This window comes from Balaenoptera physalus (assembly GCF_965194825.1).
Source record: "Balaenoptera physalus genome assembly, chromosome: 17".
NCBI classification, from domain to species: Eukaryota; Metazoa; Chordata; class Mammalia; order Artiodactyla; family Balaenopteridae; genus Balaenoptera; species Balaenoptera physalus.
In genome coordinates this window covers 44,230,698-44,249,429 of record NC_138895.1, presented here as the reverse complement: position 1 = coordinate 44,249,429, position 18,732 = coordinate 44,230,698, and the positions used below count along the sequence as shown (strand labels likewise).

Below are 18,732 nucleotides of genomic sequence, written 5' to 3'. Positions count from 1 at the left end.
TAAGGAATTTCAGCAAGGGTGTAGCAAGGTTTCATTCTAATGCAAATTAAATAGGCTTTATCTTGATTATAGAAGTCTATAGAAAAATCAAAATATTTATGTAAATTAGTGCTATACAAATTTCAGTCTGGGCTTTAAGTCACAATTTAGGACTCTGATGCTCAAATTATTATTACAGTCCTGTATGAATGTGGGTTAAATTGAAATTAAATGGTAATTATTATTTACAACTTAAAGTTAGTTAACTCCTGATTCTTTTTGCTAATAGAATAATGATATAAGGAATTATAAAACTAGATATCATGATTAATTAGCACTTGCATTAAAATACATTAAAAAATTTAAATATCTGTGTGTTTTAAAATGGTCCAAGTAGCAGGCGAAAGATATTTTATGGCTAAAAATTTTTCAGTAATACTCAAAGTGAATAGTTGACTACTTGAGAATTGGATGTGAATAAAATTACAGGAAATATTGCAGTTAACTCCGTGTTTTTGTTATTTACATATTAGGAATATTTTATCTTAATTCTAGAATTGCTCTTAAATTTGTACTTACTTTGTTTTTTGTTTTAATTTAGGAACTGATTATTGTAAAGGCTGACGTTTCAACTTTGTTTCATTCACAGGGAGACATCACCGCACACATTTCAATTAGACTTATTCTTTAACAATGTAAGCAAACCAAGTGCCCCAGTTTTCGATAGGTTGGGAAGGTATGTACTTACTAGGTAATTTCACCGGAAACGCATAAGTTAGTAAGCAAAACCTTTTTATTCTTTAGATAGAAGAAAAGGCTATGTATGGTGGTAGACCCAAGAACTCAGGGTTTAATTTTCTCAATTGACAATATTAAGGAAATGTCAAGCTCCTAAGAACATGTTGAGTTTATTTATAAAATAAAATTTTAAATGTGTGAAACATTAACCATCTTTTGTTTGCTTTTTATTGATGTATGCATTATACATATCACATGATTTGATAATACCCTTCTAATTTGGAAAAGATTACTTTTTGATTCTTAAAAAAACCTATATAAACACATTGAGATTTTGTCTATGTTTTTTCCATCACACTACTACATAATTTAAAATTCCATAGTCACATTTTTGTAAAATGAGAATTTTGTTAATAGTTACTCCTATTTTGAATTACGTGATACATGCTAGATATGACTAACACTAGTTGTTTTGATGTCTACAAATGAATTAACCGTCAGATGGGTTTACTCATTTATAAAAACTCATTTATAAAATAAAAATTTTTTAAAGGCAGCTTAAAAATGGAAAATTTTCTGTCCCTGTCAGGAATTAAGTTTTCTAGATTTTGCTTATTCTTTTATTGATTCTCCACTCATTTACTATTAAATCATATTGATAATTTAACCTCTTTTTAAAATGAAGGGAACCTAGGTAATCTGAAGCAGCTAATTTTTAATATTATAGAATGTTATTCTTATGTCAGTACCTGATAAAAATAGGTGCTTTTTAAAAATTTTGGTCCCAGTATACATTTTTTTTGAAGACTATAATGCTATGGGTCTCTACTCTGGCTGTACATTAGAATTACCTGGGATGCTTTTAAACAAACATTGATTCTCACACACACCTCAAAGCAATTGGACCAGAATCTCTGGGGGGTTTGTTTTATACTTTTTCTTGATATCATTTTGTGGAGAGTAAATTAAACCCAAACTTTGTAGTTCATTAAAACACAAATCTAGCATTTGATTGAAATATATGAATCTAGAAAAACTTCTTCATGAACTGTGATGTTCAGTGTTTGAGCCTATATATTTATTCCTACTCTTTTGGCAGCCTGGAATATGATGAGAATACTTCCATCATCTTTAGACCCAACTCAAAGGTAATTGTAGAAGTCAGTTTTCAACTTGTTACTACCGTTGTTCTCACCTCCATTCAGAGTTTTTGATCCAGATAAACCAGTGATGCAGAATGTCAACTTACTTGGTTCTAGTTCTGCAGAATATCATCATTTCTTGTCTGATTCCTCTTGTATTCCAGAAGCTATTTTAAAATGGAGCAAAGATGTTGTAATGCTATTATCTACCCATATAGCCCTTTATTCTAATTTTATACTTGGGTCAGGAAGAAGCCAGCATCTGTGCTTTTCCTTCTTTTCATTTAGGTGGGCAAATTCAGAAGATGACAGGCAGGTAAATTATTATTAAACACCATTGTACCTTAATTAAGTTTTCTTTAAAAATTCATATTTCATACTTCTTCCTTGCATATCAAAAGTGTCTTTTTCTTGATACCAAATGCCATTCTAAAAGCATATAAAAGATCTGAATCATGGAAGAGCCAAAATCCAAAAATAATGGTGATCTAATATGGGACTACTCAGCCTGCTGTTTGTTTTTGGTGGGGGATGGGTATTTAATCCTCTGCACCTTGTTTAGACTAAAAATTGTATTCTTTATCTATTTATCTTCCTTCCAGTGGTATTTCTGTTTAGAGTTTGTCCATCCGTGGGCATAGTCTTTGAGCCTTTCTTCTGGTCCCCGATTTCCCTTTGCTAGAGTTTGCTAAGGTTAGCAAGGAGAATAATAATTTTTTTCTTCCTCTAGAACCCTCTAGGGTTCCATTACCACTTATTATTTCATCTTTACCCACACTGTAGAGTGGGAGGAGAACTCAGAAGTCAGGGGCTTTGGTTTCTAGCCAAATTTTTCTACTGACGCTCTCATTTTCTTATTTGTTGATAATGTTTGCTCTGATTACCTCTCATAGTTATTGTGAAGATAGAGTGATAAATAGATAAGCTCTGAAAAACATAAAGTTATTTTATAAGGAAATATTCAGGGTTAATGGCATTGATAAAGTCTTTGATCTTTTTAGGATAAAGTTTCTTAGCAAAAACAATTTGTTTAATGCCTCTGGTTACCCTTACTTTTTAAGTACAATTTAGATACATAGAATATACCTGCATGTCATGTAAAAAGAATGCTGTATAATTTTATAGGCTTTATAATTCTTGAGACTGGGCACAATTTGTACTTTTGTGTATCTCCATGACCCCTGTAACTATTTGGGTTTAATTTATGAATTGGCAGTAGCTCCCTCGTAATTTCCTTCTCATTTCTCTTTTCTTGGTTGGGAATCTGGTTATGCTTTTTGAATAGGATTGGCCTAAAGTATAGAACTGGGGAGATGTAGTCCTGAGACAGTTTTAGGTATGGTAACTCTGGAGGGCCATGCAAAAGTTGTGCCTCTGGGTGAATTTCCACCAGTATTGACCTTTGCATTTCAGCATACTTTTATACTTTAGTTGAACCACAAACTAATTTGATATCAGTTTACTTCTGACATAGTAAAACATTCATTTGAAAGATATCTCTTCCCCTCCCCCTCCCCCCAAATCAGGTGAATACTGATGGTTTGGTGCTAAGAGGCTGGTACAACTGTCTGACACTGGCAATATATGGATCAGTGGATAGAGTCATAAGTCATGACAGAGACTCTCCACCACCTCCACCTCCACCTCCACCACCTCCCCAGCCACAGCCAAGTTTGAAAAGGAATCCAAAACATGGTGAGAATTTAATTTAATTTAATTTAATTTAATTTTTGTTATTTACTTTTGGCTGTTTTGGGTCTTCGTTGCTGTGCACAGGCTTTCTTTAGTTGTGGCGAGCAGGGGCTACTCTTTGTTGCAGTGTGCGGGCTTCTCATTGCGGTGGCTTCTCTTGTTGCAGAGCATGGGCTCTAGGCGCGTGGGCTTCAGTAGTTGTGGTGCATGGGCCTAGTAGTTGTGGTGCATGGGCTCTAGGGCACATGGGTTTCAGTAGTTGTGGCACACTGGCTCAGTAGTTGTGGCTCATGGGCTTAGTTGCTCCACGGCATGTGGGACCTTCCAGGACTGGGGATCGAACCCATGTCCCCCTGCATTGGCAGGTGGACTCTTAACCACTGCGCCACCAGGGATGTCCCCTTGGTGAGAATTTTAAATTTGCTTTTATCAGTGACACTTATGTTCATTATAGTAGGAAAAGGTAACTCAAAGGACTCTTATACTTTTTGAACCTTGTTTAAGGCTTGACAAGTTATCTGTCAGTCTCCCATTCTTTCCTATAAGAGTGTCTTTTATGTTGAAGTGGTTGCATTTTATTTTCTTCCTCTACTTTGCAAGAATGCTTTTTTAATTGACCCAAGGTGTTTTTTTTTTCATTTAAAATATGTATATGATAATATAATCCATGGTTATTCATGGTTTACTATGAAAATTGTCTTTCAAAGAATTGAAGAATAGGCAGTAAATTTGGTAGGTGTTTTTGGAATACTCATGTTAATGGCATTTGTTTTATCAGGACTGCATTTCAAATTTCCTTAGATGTCTAAATCTTAGCTAAGGCAGATTTTCCTGCTTTTGAGAACCTTTTGCTTATTAACTCAAGACAAGAAAAATAAAAACTCTAGGGACTTCCCTGGTGGTCCAGTGGTTAAGACTTCCGCTTCCAATGCAGGGGGCATGGGTTCATTCCCTGGTCAGTGAACTAAGATCCCATGTGCCTCATGGCGGGGAGAAAAAAAATAAAACAAACAGGGGCTTCCCTGGTGGTTCAGTGGGTAAGACCCTGCGCTCCCAATGCAGGGGGCCTGGGTTCAGTCCCTGGTCGGGAAACTGATCCCTCATGCATGCCGCAACTAAGGGTTCATGTGCCACAACTGAGAGTCCACATGCCACAACTAAGAGTCCACGTGCTGCAGCTAAGACCTGGCGCAGCCTAAATAAATAAATAAATATTAAAAAAATAAAAATAAAGCACAAGCAACTTTATAAAAAAGCAAACAAAAAACCTCTAATAAACTTTAGTGACTTTCATTTTATAGACATGTTTTCCAGGGTCTCTTTTCCTCACTCTAGTATTACTCATAAGCTGTTGAGCTAAGGAGATTTGGGAATAAATTTTGAAATTATAGTTGAGGTCATAGGGGAAAATATTTTGCTTTACAATTAGTATTTTATGAGCGCAAATAAAATGACCATTGTTTCTCTTAAATCCTTATATAATAGTGTGGTGTGAGATCTTTGCTCTGATGGTGGTCACACACTGTAGTTTAATCTTTTTTCTTATATCTTACCTGCTAAGCACAGGTAAATTAATTGACCATATATGCATGGATTTATTTCTGGGCTCTCTGTTCTGTTCCATTGACCTTTGTGTCTCTTTTTATGCCAATACCATACTGTTTAAAGTACTACTGCTCTGTAACGTTGTTTGTAACGTTGTGTGATACCTCCAGCTTTATTCTTCTTCCTCAAGATTGCTTTGGCTCTTTGGGGTCTTTGATGGTTCTATACAAGTTTTAGGATTGTTGTTCTATTTCTGTGAAAAATGCCATTGGAATTTTGGTAGGGATTGCATTGAATTTGTATATTGCTTAGGGGAGTATGGACTTTTTTTTTTTGGCCACGCTGTGCGGCTTGCGGGATCTTGGTTCCCTGACCAGGGATTGAACCCGGACCCCCTGCAGTGGAAGTGTGGAATTCTAACCACTGGACCGCCAGGGAAGTCCCCCTAGTGTGGACATTTTAACAGTATTAATTCTTCCAATCCATGGGCACAGAATATCTTTTCATTTATTTGTGTCTCCTTCAGTCTCTTTCATCAATATCTTGTAGTTTTCAACATACATGTATTTCATGTCCTTGGTTAAATTTATTCCTAAGTGTTTTATACTTTTGGATACAATTGTAAATGGGATTTTCTTAATTTCTCTTTCTCGTAGTTCATTATTAGTGTATAGAAATGCAACCTATTTTTGGGTATTGATCTTGTGTCCTACAGATTTACTGTATTTGTTTATTAGTTCTAATAGGTTTTTAAAAAATTTTTATCTATTTTTATTTTTGGCTGCATTGGGTCTTTGTTTTGGCATGCGGGATCTTCATTGCAGCATGCGGGATCTTTCATTGCAGCATGCGGGCTCTTCGTTGCAGTGCATGGGCTTCTCTCTAGTTGTGGCAGGCGGGTTTTTCTCTCTCTAGTTGTGGTGCGTGGTCTCCAGAGAACGTGGGTTCTGTAGTTTGCAGCACGTGGCTCTCTAGTTGAGGCGCATGGGCTCAGTAGTTGTGGTGCGTGGGCTTAGTTGCCCCGCGGCATGTGGGATCTTAGTTCCCCAACCAGGGAATCAAACCAATGTCCCCTGCGTTAGAAGGTGGATTCTTTGCCACTGGAACACCAGGGAAGCCCCTCTAATAGGTTTTTAATGGAGTCTTTAGGGTTTTCTTTATATAATACAGGTTTCCCCTGCTGTCTGAAATAGAGTGTTCCTATGAAACCTTTCATACACCAAAATGGTATAAAACAAAGAAACAATTACCTTAGGACACATCTTGCTAATGGACGCACAAAATAAATTGAGATAAAGCCCAGATGCTCACAGACATAGTTCAAAGCTATGGTGGCTAAATGCTGAGATGCTGAGTGTAGTTGCCAGGGAAGGAGCTTGGCAGTGCCACTCTCACTCTTTGAGGTTATGTTGCCTCTATAACAGCTCAGTGCAAAACAAATGCTTAACACTTATTTTCTCTTTTCACATTTTTTTGTAAAAGTGAAAATCCACTTTGGATTTCTTTTGGTTAGTGAAAACAGGTACTAAGATAGGTCTTTTGTAAAAGTGAAATGGCATAAAATGAACTTCCAAAAAGCAGGGTATACCTGTATCAGGTTATCTGCAAAGAGCGACAGTTTTACTTCTTCCTTTCCAATTTGGTTGCCTTTCATTTCTTTTTCTTGCCTAGTTGCACTGGCTAGGACTTCCAACACTATGTTGAATAAAAGTGGCAAGAGGTGGGTATCCTTGTTCTGTTCTTGATCTTAGAGGAGAAGCTTTCAGTTTTTTACCATTGAGAATGATGTTAAAGCTATGGACTTGTCACATATGGCCTGTTATGGTGTGGTACATTCCCTCTATACCTGTTTTGTTGAGAGTGTTTATCATAAATGATTTTGAATTTTGAAAAATGATTTTACTGTATCTGTTGAGATGATCATATGATTTTTAGCCTTCATTTTGTTAATGTATCACATTGACTAATGTGCAGATGCAGAACCACTCTTGCATCCCTGGAATAAATGCCACTTGATCATGATGTATGATCCTTTTAATGTATTATAGAATTCGTCTTGCTAATATTTTGTTGAGGATTTTTGCATGTATGTTCATCAGGGATATTGGCCTGTAACTTTCTTTTCTTGAGGCATCCTTGTCTAGTTTTGGTATTAGGGTAATGCTGGCCTTGTAAACGAGTTTGGAAGACTTTGAGAAGGACTGGTATTAATTCTTCTTGGAATATTTGGTAGAATTCAGCAGTAAAGACGTATGGTCCTGGACTTTTGTTTTTGGGAGGTTTTTGAATACTGATTCAATCTCCTTATAGTAGTTGGTCTGTTCAGATGTTCTATTTAATCATGATTCAGTCTTGGTAGGTTGTATGTTTCTAGGGCTGTATCCATTTCTTCTAGGTTGTCCAGTTTGTTGGTGTATAATTGTTCATAGTAGCTTGGTATCACAGCGTCTGACAAAGTCTCCATTTCTCTGGGATAATGCCCAAGAGTTACATACATTATATTTTGATATATGGGACATCAGAAATTCTAACTTTCCCATTATAAACTAATTAGCAAAATTTCTGTTACATGTCAGGAAGGAAAAAGTTAATAAATTCTGAAGAGGGGCTTCCCTGGTGGCGCAGTGGTTGAGAATCTGCCTGCCAATGCAGGGGACACGGGTTCGTGCCCCGGTCTGGGAAGATCCCACATGCCGCGGAGCAACTAGGCCCGTGAGCCACAATTGCTGAGCCTGCGCGTCTGGAGCCTGTGCTCCGCAACAAGAGAGGCCGCGATAATGAGAGGCCCACGCACCGCGATGAAGAGTGGCCCTCGCTTGCCACAACTAGAGAAAGCCCTCGCACAGAAATGAAGATCCAACACAGCCATAAATAATAAATAAATAAATAAAAATTAAAAAAATAAAATAAATAAATTCTGAAGATGAAAACTCAAATGAGGAATAGCATTTTTGTCGTGCATTTATTTCTCTATACTTAAGTCATTTGAAAGTTCTTTTTCTTTTTCTAATAAAATTAGCTGATGGGGAGAAAGAAGATCAGTTTAATGGAAGCCCTCCGAGACCACAGCCAAGGGGACCAAGAACTCCACCAGGACCCCCTCCACCTGATGATGATGAGGATGATCCCATGCCATTGCCAGGTAGAAATAATATCAGTGATAGTTTTTTTTCCCCCTCTTGATTAATGTTAATAGTACTTTTTGATTAAAGAAAAAAAATTAGATGCTGGTAATCAAATCTTGATGAATATCCTCTGCCCCCATTCTGTGCAGTGTTTTCTTGTGTTTTTTTGTTGGCAAGTGAATTTGTTAAAAGAAAAAAAATCAGTTAATTAATTCGAAGCTGAAGCAACATTACTTTGAAAATAAAATGTTAATGTGCTATAGTGGTACGTACAGAACAGCACCAGTAAAAATAAACAGTAGGTATCGGAAGAGATAAAAATCTGTACAGTTACTTAATAACTAAAAAAGAAGAGGATTATTGTATTAGAACATAACATAGCATACTTTGTTAATTCTCACTGTATAAAGTTGTGTACTGTATACTCAATATTTTTTAAAAGCAAGTAATTCGACCACTTTTTCTTTTAAGGGTGTTATGAGCTAAATCATCCAGAATGTCATTAAGTAGTTGCAGTATCCAATCCTTCTGCCTCATGTTATTTAAAAAGTCAAAATAATCTGTGCCTTAAACCTCAATTTTTCAGTGTCTGGTGACAAGGAAGAGGATGCTCCTCATAGAGAAGATTACTTTGAGCCCATTTCTCCTGATCGGAATTCTGTTCCCCAGGAAGGTCAATATTCTGATGAAGGAGAAGTAGAGGAGGAACAACAAGAAGAAGGAGAAGACGATGAAGATGATGTGGATGTCGAGGAAGAAGAGGATGAGGATGAGGATGATCGCCATACAGTAGATAGTATCCCTGAGGAGGAAGAGGAAGATGAAGAGGAAGAAGGTGAAGAAGATGAAGAAGGTGAAGGTGGGTTAAATTAGCTAGGACTTTTTGGTTTTAAGTTCTAGAAACTAGCTTGATGTAGCTTTTAGTAATGCAAAAGAATTTGTAGCAGAGATAAATGGCTTTCAAGAAACCTAAGAGCCAGACTGTAGCTGGGCCTTAAGACTCGACTAGAGCTGGGATTTCCATCTTTTCTTTGTTTTGTGTTTCTAATTTATATTCTGTTAACTAACTGTTATATCTCTATTCACCCCACATGTTTAATCTCTCTTTAACCAGCCAGTCTGAACTACCTGGCTGTGTCTCAGATCCAGATCCAGTTGTCTGGGAGAGAGAGATGCTGTTTGGCTTGCTGTGGTATCAGCTGCCCCTTGATACCATCAGCTTTGTCCAGGGAAGCAGGGATATGCAGCAAATACATGGTGATTAGGGATTTGGTGATCTGTTTTGAGAGTAAAGGAGTGGTGTTTTAAGCTGGGTGGAATTGCTAAAGATGTCTGCCACCTAGATATTTTGGCAAAATGCTACATTATTTTTAGAAATTCAGAAGGAAAAATCTCAATTACGCAGGGACATATGGCAGCATTATGCAGTCCTTTAGTTAGGCTTTATTTTTCCTTTGAAAGCAAAAAGAGATATTTAAGCTAATTGGCTCTTAATTTCTCCAATAAATGGAATGTAGTGTTAAAGTATTTATATAAAATGACAGATTATCTGCCTTGTTCTTTTATAAGATAGTAAGGGTGAGCGTTGTTCTACATGAGAGAGAGGACCATTCTAGTATCACAGGGGCCCTTTTACAAAATATAAATAATTGGGTTATTGAGTGATAACCTTTTTAGCTTAACCCCATTTCCATATTACCACAAAATCCTTTTTAGATTTATTGTATTTGACTGGCAAGTAGTAGTTAGATTTCATGCAGGCTTTGTTAATCAGATGACATTTTTATAGAGAAGGTGAGAGAATGAGGCTGGTTAATTTGATTTTTACCAGAAGACATCTGGTGGTTGTTCCAGAGTCAAGTCTCTATAGGCCCTTCCTTTTCAAATATGAGTGTATTGCTATGGCTAAATTGTTTTGAGCTAAAGAATGTCAAAAGAGGGCTGTTACTCGAGGAATACTGTGGAACCATTTCCTTTTCTTTCATAGGCTGTAATTGCACATCTCTGTTTTACCACAGCCAGGTAATAGTAGTGTTAAAAAGTAAAACCAACAAGTTTTCCGTCTCTAGTCCTGTATTACTTCTAGTCCTGTATTAATAAATAGAGGAAAAAGCTGCACGTGTCATAATATGAAAACTCTTTGTTTTGGCAAAGCTGAGCACTTTATATGAACAAATTTTCCCTAAAAACATAATACAGAACTGGGGAAACTGTGTGACAGGTAAATACAGAGAAGTGAAAGTGAAGGAATATGAAATTCGTGTTATAAAAAGAACATAGAATGTTCTTCCTGGAAATATTTGGTGTAGCTTGGTATTTATGGTACTAATTCTTAGTTAATTTAATAATTTTGGCCCATCAATTTATTTTTTCCATCTTAAAAATACTCTCTCATGAGGGCAAGCTTAATTTCTTTCCTCCTGAGAGAGGTATTTTTGGTTTGTTTTTTGAGGCATTTCTAATTTAATTTTGTGAGGAAAAGATCTGTAGCAGAGTTAGTTGTAAAGCTGAACAGATATAATAGAAGACTTCACTTATGAAGTTTCTCCATAATTATTCTATTAGAAACTATAAAATGTTAGTAATTGTTGATAAGATATTGGGGCAGAAATTAATTTTGTTGAGGAAATCATTAATTTTTATTTTTTGCCACACTATTAAATGATTTTTTTGACAAACCAGATTGTTCTGCATTAAACAACAATGATGTAACAACTAAATATTATTCAAACTGATTTTCAGGGGATGATGGTTATGAACAAATTTCCAGTGATGAAGACGGAATTGCTGACTTGGAACGTGAAACATTTAAGTATCCAAACTTTGATGTCGAATACACTGCTGAAGACTTAGCTTCAGTTCCTCCTATGACGTATGATCCATATGACAGGGAGCTTGTACCACTTTTATACTTCAGCTGTCCATACAAGACTACTTTTGAAATTGAAATCAGTAGAATGAAGGATCAAGGTCCAGATAAAGAAAATTCAGGGGCAGTAGAAGCCTCAGTGAAGTTAACTGAACTGTTGGATTTGTATCAAGAAGATAGAGGTGCAAAATGGGTAACAGCTTTAGAAGAAATTCCAAGTTTAATAATAAAAGGATTAAGTTATTTGCAATTGAAAAACACAAAACAAGACGCCCTTGGCCAGTTGATAGACTGGACCATGCAAGCTTTAAATTTACAAGTAGCCCTTCGCCAACCCATTGCCTTAAATGTCCGACAGCTCAAAGCTGGGACCAAATTAGTATCCTCACTAGCAGAATGTGGGGCCCAAGGAGTCATGGGACTGCTGCAAGCAGGAGTGATCAGTGGATTATTTGAGCTCCTGTTTGCTGACCATGTCTCATCTTCCCTTAAGTTAAATGCATTTAAAGCTTTGGACAGTGTCATTAGTATGACAGAAGGAATGGAAGCATTTTTAAGAAGTAGGCAGAGTGAAAAAAGTGGCTATCAAAAACTGCTGGAGCTCATACTTTTAGATCAGACTGTGAGGGTTGTCACTGCTGGTTCAGCTATTCTTCAGAAATGCCATTTCTATGAAATTTTGTCAGAGATTAAAAGACTTGGTGACCATTTAGCAGAGAAGACTTCTTCTGTTCCTAACCACAGTGAACCTGATCATGATACAGATACTGGACTTGAGAGAACAAACCCAGAATATGAAAATGAGGTAGAGGCTTCATTGGATATGGATCTTTTGGAATCCTCAAATATAAGTGAAGGGGAAATAGAAAAGCTTATTAACCTCTTAGAGGAAGTTTTTCATTTAATGGAAACTGCACCTCATACAATGATCCAACCTCCTGTTAAGTCTTTCCCAACGATGGCACGTATTACTGGACCACCAGAGAGGGATGATCCGTACCCTGTTCTCTTTAGGTAAGACATTCTTGGCTTTGGGAAATACATTTTACCAGTCATTAGAGGCAATTTTATGTGGTTGGTTTTTTTTTTTACTCTGTCTGTAGGTCAAGGATACTTGATATTTTAAAATAAGTAGTAGTGGAACTGAGAAGTATGTTACTATGGGTGAGCTATATTTAGTTAATACTTAAAGTTGTAATAGCAACTTAAGTTAAAGATAGTAATAATCAACAACAGTGCTTATATAAGCATGTCTGTGAGCAAGAATAAATGAGAAACCGCTGAGTGGCTTCTGGGAAGGTGGTACAAAGAGCATGGAACAGGAAGGAGAGAGCTTTTCAGTGTAAACCTCTTTGTACCTTATCACTGTAATACATTGTAGATTACCTGGTTAAAGATATATTAAAGGTTTAATTACCACTTGTTTCTGCCGTCTAACTCTCTAGTTATCTATTGGTACAGTTTTGCCATTATTAGGTACCCACAGTAGATTTTTTAAATTTTGTTTTAATTTTTGAGTTTCTTTTTTGGCATTTTGCCTGTAAATAATTTTTTAACTAAATGCAAAAATTGCATTTTTATTATTTTATTCCTTATTTCTGTGAGTATTTTTTGCCTTGCTTTGGAACATAGTGCATTAACAGAAAATCAGTACTTGTCCATTCTAAAATCTGTACCTATCCATTCCTATTTTTAGCTGAAAATATCAGATCTTGCCTTAGTTTGAGTTCTTACAGGCGTGTAAGATGGTAATTGCTAAAGCAAGGTCTGGTAGGAGATGAGGTCAAGAGTACAAAGTAGGAGTTTGGCTTTGAACAAGAGAAAGGAAACCTTATATGTATACAAATACAGATATCTTTGTAGTGTGGAGACAGTAGAGGAGACAAGGCACTTCTCACTGATCCTATTTTTGATAAAGTAGGAATTGAAGTCATGCACTGAGGATGACTGAGTGTCAGAAAAGGGTGATGCTCTCAAATAGTCATTGAGGGGAAACTAGTAATTAATGGCCTACTAAGTCTTGTTTTTCTCCCCATAATTGGAGGAGGTATGTTTGGGTATCAGACTTTAGGAAATAAAGGGCTTTGAATGCTGTGCACTAAGGAATTTGGATTTTTTTTTTTTAATTTATTTGTTTTGGCTGCACTGCATAGATTGTGGGATCTTAGTTCCCTGACCAGGGATCAAACCCGGGCCCCTGGCAGTGAGAGCACCGAGTCCTAATCACTGGACTGCCAGGGAATTCCCAGGGATTTTGTTTTTAGAATGTGGGAAGATCTCGAATATTTTGGAGTAACAGATCTGGTATGATCAAAGTAGTGTTCTAAGATTATATTATAGTTACAAGATATATTACAGTGGAAGAGAAATTGGAGTTATTAGGTAGATAAGCCTGTCTGAAGATTCTAGGTGGTAGGTGTTGTGCTAAGTACTTGGCCTGATATAGTGGCATTTACAGAAAATGGGAAGACAAATATTGTGCTAATATTGAGAGTTTGTGAAAAAGCATTACTAGGACTTGGCAACTGAACCTAGTAAGAGAAAGTAAGAAGGAGCTTTGATGTTTCTAGCCAAGGTAATTATTGGAACTGTGGTTTTATGGACAGAAACTGGTAAATTAGGAGGGAGAGTGAATTTTGAAAGGAGAAATAATTACATTTTGGAAGGATTAGTTTGAAGTGACGGCAAGGCTCTAATGTCCCATGTTGGGGTCTTCAAGATAACCCCCGAGATTTGCTAGATGGAGTCACAGGACTGTGTTGTAATCACGACCACGATTTATTATATCAAAAGGATACAAAACACGATCAGCAAAGGGAAGGGGTACATGGGACGAAGCCTGGGGAAACGAGTCATAAACTTCCAGAGTCCTTTCCTCATTTAGGCACAGAGGACCCGCTTAAGTCCCCCAGCAACAAATTGTGACACGTGTGAAATGTTACGTACTGAGGAAGCTCACTGGAATCTCAGCATCCAAGCTTATTATTGGGGGATAGCCATGTAGGCACCCAGTACCTAGCATGTATCAGAATTCCAGACTCCCAGAAGGAAAGCAGGTGTTCAGCGTAAACCATATTATTTGCATAAACAGTTTAGGTGCAGTGAGTATTCTTTCCAGTTGGTGGGCGGAAACCCTCCCAAAATCCAAGTCCCCAGAGGCCAGCCAAGGGCCAACCTTGCCAGCAGGCCTTTCTAAGAATAAACATTCTGAGGCCTGCCATGTTAACTATTTTCTGAACGTTCCATGAGGTGCTTAAGGATGCTCTTAGAGCATAATAATGTTTACTTTTGTGGTAAGAAGTTAGTGGAGGTGTTTTTATCATGATACAGAAGCCTGAGTTTAAGCAGAAGTATGATTGAAGAGGCAATTTTATGCTATGTGATTACAACTATATGACATTCTGGAAAAGGCACAGCTGTGGAGACAGTGATTGCCAGGGATTGGGAGGGAGGGAGGGATGAATAGATGGAGCACAGAGTATTTTTAGGACAGTGAAAGTACTCTGTCAGTAGCAGTTGGGTCTATTTAGGGGTGTTAGGTAAATTCAGACTTTTTCTACTAAAACTACGTGTACTAAAAACTGGTTCTTGGGGGCTTCCCTGGTGGCGCAGTGGTTGAGAGTCTGCCTGCCAATGCAGGGGACAGGGGTTCGGGCCCTGGTCTGGGAAGATCCCACATGCCGCGGAGCAGCTGGGCCCGTGAGCCACAATTACTGAGCCTGCGCGTCTGGAGCCTGTGCTCTGCAGCAAGAGAGGCCGCGATAGTGAGAGGCCCGCGCACCGCGATGAAGAGTGGCCCGCACTTGCCGCAATTGGAGAGAGCCCTCGCATAGAAGCGAGGACCTAACACAGCCATAAATAAAATAAATAAAATAAAATAAATTAAAAAAAAAAAAACTGGTTCTTGGATTTGATTAAAGAGTCTATTTTATTAAATACTGAATATTGATAATTTGAGGTTTTTTTCCCCTAGTGGTACTAATTCAGATATACTACCTATAGTAAATCTGAATATACTATAAGTTTTTTATAGTATATGTACTATATTCTCCCTAGATATACTAATTCAGATATACTGATATGCCATGGGTCAAGTAGGACCATGGTTAAAAGGAAGGAGCATTTGATAAGTGGCCTGGAAGGAAGTCCCAGATCTTAAAGTCGTGGTTGATTCTGGAAAGAGAAAACTTGTCACAGTTACTTATTAAACATCCTTTGAATGCTAGGAAAAAGCCTTATAGAACTTTCACTTCTGTTTGGCCTAGTGTATAGAAGACTTGCTACTTACAGTACTATTTTAGTTAAAGCAGTATATTGCTGAAGATAAGGATTATTGCCATTAAATTTTTTACCTCTCTCCTGTCTAATGAATACTGAATAAATGAAGAATGTTTTACACTGACTTAACATATATTTTATTACTTCTTCTACAGGTATCTTCACAGTCATCACTTCCTGGAGTTGGTTACCTTGCTTTTGTCAATTCCAGTAACAAGTGCACACCCTGGTGTGCTGCAAGCCACAAAAGATGTTTTAAAGTTTCTTGCACAGTCACAAAAGGGTCTTCTTTTTTTTATGTCAGAATATGAAGCAACAAATTTGTTGATCCGAGCTCTGTGTCACCTTTATGATCAAGATGAAGAAGACGGTCTCCAGTCTGATGGTGTTATTGATGATGCATTTGCCTTGTGGCTACAGGACTCAACACAAACTTTGCAGTGTATTACAGAACTGTTCAGCCATTTTCAGCGTTGTACAGCCAGTGAAGAAACTGACCATTCAGATCTCTTGGGAACTCTTCACAATCTTTACTTGATTACTTTTAATCCTGTGGGAAGATCAGCTGTTGGCCATGTTTTCAGTCTTGAGAAAAATCTCCAAAGTCTTATTACTCTAATGGAGTACTATTCCAAAGAAGCCTTAGGGTAACTTTATGCTTAATCCTTAAATTTTCTATTTTATTGGAAAACTACATCACTAATGGGGTAGTTTCTTGAAAGAATGTGTTTTGAAAATAAAAACTGTAATTTTTTGACATAACACATAACTTCTTAATTAAGGATTAGAATGATGAAATCTCTAAGATGTGGCTATAAAGAAATGAAATAGCAGCTTCTTCCAGTTTCCCCACGGTGTTAACAAAGATTGCAGCTGTAGTACTCCTGCTAATTTTTGTGGAGGGAAATCCTAAGGTACAGGAATATACGTATACCTTAAGAGTCATGAGGACTATCTTGCTGTCTTCTGCCCTCACCTTCTAAGCTATTCATGGTGCTCGGATTTCAGAAGTGTTTTGACTGGATGAGGGGGATTGAGAATGACAGTAGTTTTCAAGAACTTGCCCTATAGGGCAGAGGGTTTTAGTGTATGAGAAGAGAAACATGCTCTTCCTGGTTCATGCCATACAAAGCAGTGGCATCCTTTGCATCGGGATCTTGATATGACTCCTTGAGTGATGGATCTTTTGGGGGGACCTATAAAAGGCAAACAACAGTGACTTCTATGCCTAGCTGTATATTAACAGCTCTGTAGTGGAAGTCTGAATAATCATGGTGGTAGGTTGATTCGTCACACTTGTTCCTATTTATCCAGAGTGAACAACCATTTTAAAGGAGACCGATGAAGTGTACTTCCTAATCTTTCATTGCTAACGAAGTACACTTATTAATATTTCATTGTTCTGATCTTATTTCTTAATAGAATTTCACTTTCCATTTTGATGCATGCGCTTTGTTATTACATACTTTTAAGTAGTGGTGTCAGGTGAATTGAAGGTGAAACTTTAAAATGCGATTTCCCGTTTTCAGGAAGTCAGTCATGTTTCATTGTGAAATTCCTTGATCCCTTTAAAACCAAGTAGAAAAAAATGTTAAAAATTGTTCCTAAAAATTTATTTTCATTTCAAAAACTTTAAAACCTTATTTTGTTTCAGTGATTCCAAGTCTAAGAAGTCAGTAGCTTATAATTATGCATGCATACTTATTTTGGTGGTGGTTCAGTCTTCCAGTGATGTCCAAATGCTAGAACAGCATGCAGCATCTCTCTTGAAGCTTTGTAAAGCAGATGAAAATAATGCTAAATTGCAAGGTATGGTACTTGAAGTTATTTTAAGCATTTATGATATGTGAAGAAAAAAAGCCTTTGAATATCTGTTGTTAGTACTTTATCATGTTTTGATTATATACCTGGTAATACCCTGTTTTTAACTTTCTGAAAGTTAAGATACCTTTTATGGAGGTATTTTATATGGTGTTCTTAAAAAGATTTTTAGGAAATTGTTCAAAGTACCTTTTTCTGAAAAGCCATGGAAATTTGTGGGTGGTTGAAGTTCCTAATCAAAGTAGAATTAAAGATGAACTCAGAAGTTCAGTTTTGTGTATAGTTTGCATGTGTGTGTGTTTTCTATATATGTATTTCTAAGTACAACACTGTTCTAAGTACAACTTAGAAATCCATTTTTATGGCAAACCTTATGTGGGCAGTCTTGAAAAGTTTAAGGTATTTAATTACAATTTTTTATTATTTTATTTTGGTTCTTGGCTTTCTGACCTTGCCAAGTAGAAAATTTGATAACATTGAGTAAATGTTATGATAGCATGTGGCCTCTTTTCTTTCCTTCTTTTTTGTTTTGGCCGCACTGCATGGCATGCGGGATCTTAGTTCCCCAACCAGGGATTGAACCTGTGCCCCCTGCAGTGGAAGTGCAGAGTTTTAACCACTGGCCCTGGACCGCCAGGGAAGTCCCAGGCCTCTTTTCTTTTTAATCCTAAATTTTATGTGCGATACCACCAGTAAAAGTTGGGTACTGCACTCAACTTTCTATATTGAAAATAGATTTTTTTCCCCCCGAAGTATGCCTTTATAAAAGGAGGGTATGCAGCATCTTCAAAGGTATTATTAATGCTTTACTACATTTTCTGTGTGATGGGTACACTAGTATTTGTTTTATTATTCCTTATATCTTTCATTTGAGCACTGTATATTCTACATATATGAAAGAGTTAATTTAAAAATGCGTAGGAAAATACTCAGATGTAAACAGTTGTAATCCTCAGGATTGTAGTACCAAGGAAGGGTGACTACTATTTGCAGTTTCCGTCAGTCATTCCTATAAAGTGTCTAGAACTTATTACGTGAGAATGCTTTTCTAAAAACATTTTTGGTGATAAAGTATAGGTTTTATGGCATAGCTTCTAGGAGAGTTTTGAGTTCGGTTGCAGTAAATGGTATATTTCATGTGTTTCTTTTATAAACAAAGCTTGCTGTTATTAGTTTTGGGGCGATAGTGATTACTTTTAACTTTGTAAAGGCAAATTAGGAAATTGATAAAATTTAAAATTCATGATAAGGGAAAAGGCACTCAGCAAATGTCCCCCCATGGGTTTGATCCTGTTAGAAATGAATACATTTTGTGTATGCTTTTTTGGGGGTGTGGGAATCAGTGGCAGCATTAGGTGAATAAACATTATGTTATTATATTGGTTTATGAATGGTCAATTTTATAATTCTTTTTTAATGTAAGTTGATTGCTGCAAAAATATTCAGTATAGTTAGATGGTTTAACCATGTAAACGTTTAAGTTTTCAGAAACCAAAAAACTAAGGGCGGTAACCTCTTTTTTTTTTTTATATATATATATATA

General features: G+C 36.8%; 1 protein-coding gene across 4 annotated transcripts in view; it reads left to right on the top strand.

The window, feature by feature from the left end:
- VIRMA (vir like m6A methyltransferase associated) overlaps positions 1-18,732 on the top strand; it is a 60,274-nt gene that overhangs the window by 11,793 nt on the left and 29,749 nt on the right. For 2 of the 4 annotated variants that reach the window (XM_082433405.1, XM_082433404.1), the window contains exons 3-10: positions 629-715; positions 1,817-1,865; positions 3,386-3,554; positions 8,116-8,238; positions 8,808-9,080; positions 10,964-12,104; positions 15,524-16,015; positions 17,023-17,177. In XM_082433405.1, coding sequence (XP_082289531.1) covers positions 629-715; positions 1,817-1,865; positions 3,386-3,554; positions 8,116-8,238; positions 8,808-9,080; positions 10,964-12,104; positions 15,524-16,015; positions 17,023-17,177 — 2,489 coding nt within the window. The remainder of the gene's footprint in view (positions 1-628; positions 716-1,816; positions 1,866-3,385; positions 3,555-8,115; positions 8,239-8,807; positions 9,081-10,963; positions 12,105-15,523; positions 16,016-17,022; positions 17,178-18,732) is intronic. The other 2 variants (XM_082433406.1, XM_082433407.1) reach the window with 2 other exon arrangements.